This window comes from Megascapheus bottae, chromosome X (genome assembly GCF_031878675.1).
Source record: "Megascapheus bottae isolate mThoBot1 chromosome X, mThoBot2.hap1, whole genome shotgun sequence".
NCBI lineage: Eukaryota > Metazoa > Chordata > Mammalia > Rodentia > Geomyidae > Megascapheus > Megascapheus bottae.
Genome location: NC_143547.1, coordinates 41,140,256 through 41,150,746, shown reverse-complemented (window position 1 = coordinate 41,150,746; position 10,491 = coordinate 41,140,256). Strand labels below are relative to the sequence as shown.

Below are 10,491 nucleotides of genomic sequence, written 5' to 3'. Positions count from 1 at the left end.
GAATCTTGACTGATAAAGTCGTGATTTTCTTACAAAAAAACATAAAAGTCAAATTTGGCAAATTATAAACTAAATATTAATGACAATTGGTGATATAGGGTATTGTTATCTTTAATAGGTGTTTTAACATTAGAGTTGTATGGGACAATCTCCTTATTACCAAGATATGCATTCTAAGATATTTACAGCGAACTATAATGAAACTTACATTCAAATAGGCCAGCAAAATGTATAGGTAGATAGATGAGCAAAGAGAGTAAATATAAGAAACTACTGCCACTTGTTGATTTTATGAGTCGGTCTTGTTCATTGTACTATATAAAAATTTTTATTGTTATTATAAAGGTGATATACAGAGGGGTTATAGTTACACACGTCTGGTAAAGTATACATTTCTTTTCAACAATCATTGTACTATTCTTGGAACTTAGTACATAGGTAAATTTTTGTTTTTAAAAAGTTGAGAGATTATGTAGAGTATAAATATGTAATTTTTTAAAAAGTGTAGTGAAATGTTCCTGAGAATTGGTGTTAAGGGTAATTAGGCATTCACTATAAATTTCTTCCAATTTTTCCGTATGTTTAGAAATTTTCGTATAGGTGAGAATAGAAAATACTTGAGCTGGGCACGGTGGCTCATGCCTGTAATCCTAGCTACTCAGGAGGCTGAGATCTAAGGATCACTGTTCAAAGCTAGCCCAGATACTAAAGAACTTGAGACTCTTATCTCCAATTAACCTCTAGAAAATGGGAAGTGGGTTTGAGGCTCAAGGGGTTTGGTGGTAGTCTAGAGCTGAAGAGCTCAGGGACAATGTGCAGGCCAGGGGTAGGGTGGTTGTCTTGAGCTGAAGAGCTCAGGGACAAGTATCCAGGCCCAGAGTTCAAGTCCCACGACCCACAAAAAAAGAAAATACTTGAAAAAAATATCACAACCTGGTCTTTGTTTCACATCACCAATCCAGCTTATCTTTTGTCTACAGGGACTAAATAATCCACTTATAATTTTTCTGTGTGCTGTTAATGGGAATTGAACTCTGGGTCTTGCACTCTTACTGTTTTTTTTTTCCTCATGGATGGCTGTCTACCACTCGAACCACACCTCTTATGTCCCCTCACAAGCAGATATTTGGTTTCTTTATTCTGTTTTGTTCAGTGTGCTGGGACATCTTCAAATCCTTGAGCAGTATATGGCATGAATATATGTTGAATTTGTGTATTCCTATCGCCTATGTTGAGGTCTTGTACAAAACAGGAGCTCAGTGAATGTTGGATTGAACTGAGATCTAAATTCTGGAGGAAAGTTGCAAAGTATAACAATGGTATTAGATTGCTTCAGAGCATAGACTTGGGAGTTCCCACTGCAAGGATTTGTATCCATATTCTGTCACTTTCAACTGTGTTACCTGACATTGTCTCAGACCCTGTTTCTACTTGGAAAAACTAAGGAAATAATAATGTTAAGTTGGTGAGGTTTTTGTTTGCAGGTAAAGCCCTTAAGACTTTGGAAGGGTCGGTTATTTGTTGCGAAGCACAAAACGAGAACAACAATAACAACAGCAAAAAGCTAGCCATGTGGTGTGTATTCCTACAATCCCAGAACTCTTGAGGCTGAGATAGGAGGATATCGAGTTCCAGGCCAGTCTGGATTATACAAAGACTCTCTACGTTAATTAATTAATTAATTAATTAATTTTAAAAATAGCATTTTTCGTGGATTATTATCCTTCTTCCTTCTCTCCCCAACAGTCTAAGCCAGGAGAGCCTTCTCGCAATCCATGGAATGGCTTCTCTCACTTTTGTTTTCTTGTTTCCTTTCGTCCTGTCTTGGACTCTTTTCCTTCTTAGCGTCACTGAAGCTCCTTCCCCTCCCCCCCGAACACAACCACGTGAGGATCCAGTAGAGACAGTTGTGTGTGAGCCATGGAAAAGTCGTTTTCTACTACTGCATATTCTGGGGTTGAGTCTCACACTGGTGATGGATTTAAGAAGGTCAAGTATGAGGTCACAGTTATTTCAGGGCCTAGAGAAGAGAACAATGGTTCTGATAGGGATGTACTGACAGAAGCAAAGGCTGAATATATTGTCCTTTTCCGCATAGTAGAGAATCATTCTCCTTGCTTGAACGTCCATTTGGCCCATTCTGCTGTCTCAAATCTTTACTTCTGGTGGCTCCAGCCCAGAGCAAGCCCGGGGACTCATTGAACATCTCCGTGCAACTCCCTCTTGGAAGTGGGGCGGGGTGGAGTGGGCAGAAGAGAGACTGACACTGGGGATGTAAGGGCCCGAGGTCGTGTCTATGAGCTCTTTGATGACCCATATCCTCCAGTCCACCGTCATGGTCGGCGGTACCCCAGAGATATGAGCAGCTGGAGCTGAACCTGGGGTCTCTTCTGTCTCTGTTCCTTTAAGGAGCGGCTGTTTAGCATTCCTGCCGCTGCCGCAGCTGCTGGCTGATTCTGTGCGCTGATTGGCTGGAATCAACTGAGAAAGGAGCCGGGGAGAGATGCTCTTGACTCCACTCAGATTCATCCTGGGGACCAGAGCAGAAGCGGTCCTCGCTGCATCCAGCCACTGCCTCGGTTCCCAGTTCTTCTTTGCCACTGGGCCTCGGCCCAGAAGCCACGACGGGCGACACGGAGCCGCCAGTCCTGGAGGGGGAGCCTTGGGTGCGGGGCAGCGTGGGGGCAGAAGCCCCGGGACGCCCGCCCGGCCCCAGGCCCCGCTCCGCCCGGGCACCCCCACGGGTGCCCCCCCCTTCTTGGTCCGAGCAGTGTGAGTGTGCCCGAGAGCCTGGCGGCGGTGGCGGCGTCGGCGTCGAAACTGGCGTGGGCTGGGGGGTCCGAGCAGCGGGGGGCAGTGCCATGCACAAGCACCAGCACTGCTGTAAGTGCCCTGAGTGCTATGAGGTGACCCGCCTGGCCGCCCTGCGGCGTCTCGAGCCTCCTGGCTATGGAGACTGGCAGGTGCCCGACCCCTATGGGCCAGCTGGGGGTAATGGGGCCAGTTCCAGCTATGGGGGCTACAGCTCGCAGACCCTGCCCTCACAAGCAGGGGCCACCCCAACCCCTCGCACCAAGGCCAAGCTCATCCCCACTGGCCGAGATGTGGGGCCAGTGCCTCCAAAGCCAGTCCCAGGCAAGAGCACCCCCAAACTCAACGGCAGTGGCTCCAGCTGGTGGCCCGAGTGCACCTGTACCAACCGGGACTGGTATGAGCAGGTAAGGACTTGCGGACGGTCGGGGAGGGAGGAGGCTGGTGGAACAACCTAGGAGGGATGGAGAGTGGGGGGCCTAGATGGCTGGGGTGCAAAGCGGTTACTTGAGATCCAAGCTTGTGGACCCCAAGCTCTAGCGCTGCAACCTAGGCAAAGACAGGCGGCAGGAAATGTGCGGTTTCTCGTGTGTCTGGTTTTTTTGGGGGGGGTCTCCATTTAGAGGGGATTGGGAAGAGCTGTGTGCGTTTCAGGGGGTGAAGGTATGGCGACGGGGCAGATTTTCTTGTGTGGGGGAATTGGGTTTGTCTCAGTAGGGGGCAGGGGGGAGGCTGGCAGTGTCTCTGTGTCTGGCAGGGGGCGGGAGGTTCTGCGGGGGTTGTGTGTGGTGTATGTCTCCACAGGAGGGGAGGAGGGGGCATGGTGCTCTGCGTAGGGGGAACATGTGTGCATGTATGTATGTATGTATGTATGTATGCATGTATGTATGCTAGTGAGTGTGGAAAGAGGCAGGAGAGTTCCTATGAATGGATGTGGAGGAGTCCATGTGCCGGCTTGCAGAGCCTCAACCCTCGAAGCCATAAACCCCTCTCAGTCTCAATCCCTTTGTGTATGAATGTGCACATGGACGTGTGTGGCTATCTCTCTGAATCATGGAAGTGTCCTGTGTAGAGGAGACTGCAAGATTAGCTGGGTTTGCTCTGATGTGTATGACTACACACACACACACACACACACACACACACACATATGTGTGTGTGTGTGTGTGTGTGTGCATGTGGCTGCAAGACTGTGCACGCATGTGCCTCTGTGTGAGTGTGTGTGTGTGGTGTGTGTGTGTGTATGTGTGTGTGTGTGTGTTGTCTTTTGTGAGAAGCAATTGACAGTCAAGGAACTGGAGGGAGAGCAGGCGAGAGACACGTCCCAAGCAAGGCTGAGAGGCTGCTGAGAAGGATGGACTCTTTTGTCCAAGCAGCTCTGAAGTGTGTATGCTGGGCGGGAGGCAGAGGGGGGCAGGAAATGAATGCTTCCTTGCTCCAGAGCAGGCATGGTGCCTGGAGCCAGGCAAGGGGCAGCTGCCCTGGTGTAGAGGCTAGCCCCAGTGGGGCAGATCCCCTGTAGGTACCCCCAGATGTGAGCGAGCTTAGCTTCCCTGGACCTGACTTGGCACAGCTTGGGAACCCCTGGGTGCTGGGCACAACTCTGGCTTCCACTCCCAGCCTAAACTGCCAGCTTAGAAAATGGAAGGAGCATCTGTGGGAGAAGCAGCAAAATGGAGGCTGGGCTGGCAGAGCCAGGTCCCTGGCTCACATGGCGGAGGGCCTGTCTGGTTATTCTGCTCTTCAGACCCCAGTGTGGGGTGAGAGGAGGAAGAGGCTTTACTGCTGATGGCAGGTGCTCATTGCCCCAAGCTGGTGACCGTTCTGGTCGCCTCTGTCCTCCTCTGGGGATAGGATGTGTTTTCGCTCAGAAGCAAAGAGGGGGACTTTGTGGGCAGAGGCGTCCTCTATTCTGGTCTTCTGTCTGTCCATGCTTACTGTTTCCTTGTCCTTTCCTTGGCTCCTTGCCCTCTCCAGTGAGTCGTCCCCTATCCTTTGCCCTCTCTGTCTTTCAATACTCCCCTCACAAGCAATCCTTAATCCCTGTCCTACCCAGCTGGAAGATGGATGCCAATCATAGAGTTGAGCCAGTTGGCTAAGATTTCTTTGCCAGGAATAATCCCTGGATGGCTTCTGGCCCTGTGAGCAAGGTCTCTGAGTGGGGAGATGGGATAGGGAGTAGAGAGTGGGCCACTAGGAGCTGGGAGCCTCTGGGTACCACTTGAACTGTGCTTGAAGCATGGCTTGTCACATGTGGGCACACACGGCGGCACACCAGATGCATACAAGAACTGCATGAATATTCTTTAGCCTGAGTCTGCTGCATAGTATTTCAGGCAGCTGTGTTGGTTTGAAGAGGCTGTAGGCTTTTCCTGCTGGGATGAGGGGCCAGGGCAAGGCTGCAGCTAGAGTCCTACTGATTTCAGGGCTATAGAAGATGAAGTCCTGGTAGTGAGACCTAAAAATGGGGGAGGCATGACTAGCAAGCTCTTCCCCCCACATCTTCTCTATGCATCTCAAAGCTAAAGGTGTATAGGGTGTGGGTAGAAAGGGGGGAATGAGAGTAAGATATATGGACCAGCTCCCATCCTGGATTTCCAGCTCTCCTCTTCTGGGTCCAGGGGTCACGAAAAGGACAATACAGCCAGAAAGATTGGGGACCATGCCAGGATAACTGGGGTGAGAGACAAGAGCTCCTCCATTCTTAGAGATTTGTGAAATCAGGGAATAAATCTGAACAGAATCAGATTTCCACTTGGAAAAAAAAATGGCCACAAGTGTGTCTTGTCTTGAAGGCCACCTCTATAGTTTGATCAAACCAATCTTGTGTTTCTGACACCTTCCTTTGCGTCTCCTTCTGTGGATACTGGGTACTGAATATCATGGGCTCTGCTGTTGATTCATCATCACTTTCTCCCTCATACGGAGTTGTGTGCACCCTGCTTCCTCCACATTTGCCTCAGATTCTTAATCAGATCCTATCCCTGGTCCTTTAGCCTGGACACACAAAAGGTTCAGGACCTAAAGTCCCTGGATTAGGACTTTACCTCCTTCTGTCCATTAGAAGAGTTGGGTCCCTGAAAGCCACTTGAAGGAGGGGTAGAATGAGAATTCCTAAGGTATTCTGAAGTACTCCTAACACACTCCTTTCCCCTTAAGAGCTGCTGAGGGAGAGGGAGTGGTCCAAAGCATCATTGTCCTTGAAGCATGATTTAATAATAATAAAAAGAATCTAAAAAGCCATGGTCTAGCCATACACACAAACATCCCTCTACCACTAACTTCCGGTGTACTCTTAGGCACATTCCACACTCAGTGAGTCCCCTCAGTGTCACTAGGTGTCATGTGAAAGCGTTGGATAAGATGGTGTCTGCTGTCCTTCCAGCTGTAACATAGTGGGAATCTAGGAATCCCATGCTGGGGAAAGCTGTGGTTTGGAAGGGGAGGTTTCTTTGGCCAGGTCATTGGGTGTCCTCTATGAATGCTGTGTGTGGTGTGGTTTGCCCTCCATGCTCCATCTCTGCCATCCCCCTTAGGCCAGCCCTGCACCCCTCCTAGTGAACCCCGAGGCCCTGGAGCCCAGCCTCTCGGTGAGTGCACCACTGGCTGGCTCAGTTCCAGACAATTGATCTGGGCTAAATGAGCAGCTGGGTTTGGCCTGATATGGTTGGAAACAAGGGGAGGGGAGTGGACCCTTGGAGTCTGCCTGTCCCCATCTTTGGCCTAGTGGTACCCTGGGTGTGTTTGGAATCTCTGTGGGAGTGGGGAAGGGGGCAGGCTGACCAGAGGGCAAATCATTGGGGAGGGGCAGGAAGCACTGACTGAGGAAAGTGCCTATGTCTTTCCCTAGGTGAATGGCAGCGATGGCATGTTCAAATATGAGGAGATAGTACTCGAACGGGTGAGTCTGCTAGTGGGGGAGACAGAAAAGGGCAGGGGAGGGCTAGATCCAGGAGTGTGGAGGCCCCCTAAACAGCACTTTCAAGCCTCCTGAATGAGCCTGCATTGAGAGGATGGGGCAACAGAGGCCTTTGGAAGCTGCATCACTGCATCAGTCAATCAACTCACTAACAAATATTAATTGACCTTGCTTGCCAAAGCTTGGGGAATTGGGGAAAGGATGGATTTGCAAGGCCTCCTGACCAGAATGGTCAACACAGGCTGGTAAACTGCCAGGTTCCTGATGAATGAGCTCCAGCACCTGGTGGATCTGTTCAGAGACATAGAGGGAGATGGGGTGCCCAGAACCCTCTATTTGTCTTCAGAGTGAAACAACTGCTCCCTTTCACCTCCTTCTGCAGGGCAACTCTGGCCTGGGCTTCAGTATTGCAGGTGGCATTGACAACCCCCATGTCCCTGATGACCCTGGCATCTTTATTACCAAGATCATCCCTGGTGGAGCAGCTGCCATGGATGGGAGGCTGGGGTGAGATGACCTGGAAGTAGGGTTGTGGGTGACAGAGGCGGGATGGAGATCAGGGAAAAAGGCCAGCTTGGCAGAATGACATTTCCTGAGGAAGAGGGGAGGGGAAGCTGGGAGAGGGGGATGTAGGAGAAAGAATGGAGAAATGGTGGCGGACTGTTATGCCTCTTGGGCTTCCCCCGCAGGGTGAATGACTGTGTGCTGCGGGTGAATGAAGTGGACGTGTCGGAGGTGGTACACAGCCGGGCTGTGGAGGCACTGAAGGAGGCAGGCCCGGTGGTTCGGTTGGTGGTTCGGAGGCGACAGCCCCCACCTGAAACTATCATGGAGGTCAATCTGCTCAAAGGGCCCAAAGGTGCGGCCCTCCAGGTTCTTGTGCTTTAGCCACAGTTCCTCCCACCCCCTCCACACCACACACAACCCCAGCTTCTGGCTGGCCCCCATGAAGACTGGAAGGGATCATCTGCCTTATTCTGAGCATGACCACTCCTCCCCACTCCTCCCCCCCCCTCCCCGCCCAAGTTACAGCACAGAGCTGTTTTTCTTGGCTTCAGGTCTCACCCTTATTAGCCAGCTTAGTGTTGGAATTTTTTTTGGGGGGGTGGTAGTAAAGGGGGGAGGAAGTGTGACATCTGGAGGAGGGGAAATGGCTTTGGAATGAAGGGAACACTAACTTCTCCTTGTGGCCTTCTCCCACTTTCTGGTGGCTCTCACTTAGGGCTGGGTTTCAGCATTGCTGGGGGCATTGGCAACCAGCACATCCCAGGAGACAACAGCATCTACATCACCAAGATCATTGAGGGGGGAGCTGCTCAGAAAGATGGACGCCTACAGATTGGGGACCGGCTGCTGGCGGTGAGACAGCCTTCACAGGGATACCCAAATGGTAGTTGTGTGTGGGGGAGGCTGGGGGAGTTCTGGTACCCTCACTCCACCCAAACCTCACTGAAAGAGTAGGCATATAAGGGAATGTCAAGAATTATCATCTTGAGTGGTATTTACCCAGATACCATGGCCCAAGTGCATTACATGGTGGGGATACCGTTACCTGCCCTTACCCCTACTTCCTGCCTGTCTTCTATCTTTATCATACTATATTTGGACTTCTTTTAGAACACTGTGGAATTTCACAGAAAGGGCATCAATCCTCAGGCTTCCCTGGAATCTTCCTTTCTCCCATATCTAGCCCAAAGCCTCTTGTTTTAGGTGAATAACACCAATCTTCAGGATGTGAGGCATGAAGAAGCGGTAGCCTCTCTGAAGAACACATCTGATATGGTATATCTGAAGGTGGCCAAGCCAGGCAGCCTTCACCTGAACGACATGTACGCTCCCCCTGACTACGCCAGCAGTACGTACCCATCAGCCCTTGCCCCTCACCCAAAGGCCTGTTTCGTGGTTTGGGGAGGGGGAGCTCTCCATGCCCCTTGTTAAGAGAGCAAGTGCAAAGAATAGTGTTTATAACTGAGTCAACTCTCAGCTGTCCCTTGGAGTGAATGTCCTTGGACAAGTCCTTTTTTTTACCTCTTTGGTTTTCTCTTTGGCCTAGAGGAGCTAATGATATATGTGCTGGCTTCCACCATCAGGACTGGTGCAAAGGATCAAATGAGATCATGGATGAGAAAGCCCTTGGAAAACTGTATTAGGCTACAGAGATGTGAGGGATTATTATTAGTCACACCTCTAGTCATGCCTTTCTTTGTAGACTGCCTTGACTTCAGCTCTTTCTAAGAGTCACAGGAGTGAGCCCAGGATTTAGAAAAGGGACTGCGGAGGAGGAACCCCGGGGGGCGGGGGGTGGGGGGGGTGGGGGGAGAGGCAGAGAGGATGGAGTGGGGGAGAAGAGGCCTGAAGAATCAGTGTCAGTTGCTTTTTATGTTGTTTGTTTGTTTGGATCTGAAATAGAGTGTGAATTGAAAAGTACCCGAAAAGAGGGGAATGGGGTATGTGCTTGTGTGAAAAGGATAATTGCTTGGAACATGTCTGAACTTTCTTCTCTGTTTCTTGATCCCAGCTTTTACTGCCTTGGCTGACAACCACATAAGCCATAATTCCAGCCTGGGTTATCTTGGGGCAGTGGAGAGCAAGGTCAGCTACCCTGCTCCTCCTCAGGTTCCCCCCACCCGCTACTCTCCTATCCCCAGACACATGCTGGTGGAGGAGGATTTCACCAGGTAAGCTCCTCAGTTCTTTCGACCGACCCAGGAGGAGGGAGCGAGTGCTGGCGACAGACTTCTTCTCAGTATAGTAAAGAAGAGGACTAAGGCTTCATCACTCCCTGCTGGGAGGTCGGGGGCGGTAGGGGGGGGGTGGATGTCAGCCCCTTGGGGCTCCAGAAGGCAGAGATGGCTGCAGGGACAATTTCCACCATCAGGGGGAGTGCTAAGCGAGTGGCCTGGATCCGAAAGTGCGGATTCAGGGTGAGATGGGGTTGGTTTTGGAGGGGAGGAGGGGGGTGAAAAGGTGGGAGGGCCGTAGGCTTTCCTGCCCCAAAGACACTTTGCAGTCCCCTGTGCTGCAGCCATTATGAATAAACAAAAGGCCCTGTAGCCGATGGGGTTGGTGGGTCTCGGAGAGACTGGCCCTCAGGGGTGCTGCGCTGGGACCTGCCCCTCCCCATTGTGGCGACAGCAGCGGCGGCAGTAGCGGCTGCGGCTGCAGGCCCGGCGGTGAAACTGGTCGAGCCGGCCAGGATTCCGGGGGACAGGTTTATGGGGTGGGGCCTCAGAGGCTGCTGGGCCGGATGCGGTGGAGCCAGAAGGGTAGGCTGTCGGGGGACAACCAGAGGAGCCATGGAGAGGACTCGAAAGTTCTCAGGCTCTGGCTTGGCCCTGGGCTTGGGTTCTGCCTCCGCTTCTGCCTGGAGAAGGGCTTCGCAGAGGTGGGCCTGGCCGCTCCTCTCCCTGCGGCATGGAGGGGATGCCAGGTAGGGAAACTTGACCCTGAAACTGGGAGCGAGAGAGGAGTCCGGTTTGGCACTTGGGACTCTTTTGTGGAAAGATGCCTAGAACCAGGGAAGGTGTTGGGCCTGTAGATTGTGCTGGGAATGCGATTGTATACATTAGCAGGTATTTATTGTATCTTATGACACTTTGACCGTTTGGAGACAGGCTCCTTGAATATGGTTAGTTTTAGCCAGACTTTTCATGGCCTAATCTCTTCTCTTCAGTTTGCCTCTACACACTTTTTGTGGAGATCTGAGATTTCTTCATCTCAGTCCCCCACAAGACTTAGCAGAGCTACATAGTGATAACTGC

The 10,491-nt window shown here is 51.2% G+C and overlaps 1 protein-coding gene across 7 annotated transcripts in view; it reads left to right on the top strand.

Moving 5' to 3' along the window:
• Positions 1-2,514: 2,514 nt before the first annotated feature.
• Dlg3 (discs large MAGUK scaffold protein 3) overlaps positions 2,515-10,491 on the top strand; it is a 62,941-nt gene continuing 54,964 nt past the window's right edge. For 4 of the 7 annotated variants that reach the window (XM_090326331.1, XM_090326330.1, XM_090326329.1 and 1 more), the window contains exons 1-8: positions 2,515-3,218; positions 6,348-6,401; positions 6,662-6,712; positions 7,113-7,237; positions 7,420-7,589; positions 7,953-8,089; positions 8,441-8,585; positions 9,249-9,408. In XM_090326331.1, coding sequence (XP_090182457.1) covers positions 2,862-3,218; positions 6,348-6,401; positions 6,662-6,712; positions 7,113-7,237; positions 7,420-7,589; positions 7,953-8,089; positions 8,441-8,585; positions 9,249-9,408 — 1,199 coding nt within the window. In that variant the 5' untranslated portion in view covers positions 2,515-2,861. Of the gene's footprint in view, positions 3,219-6,347; positions 6,402-6,661; positions 6,713-7,112; positions 7,238-7,419; positions 7,590-7,952; positions 8,090-8,440; positions 8,586-9,248; positions 9,409-9,928; positions 10,161-10,491 lie in introns of those variants that run through there. The other 3 variants (XM_090326333.1, XM_090326332.1, XM_090326334.1) reach the window with 2 other exon arrangements.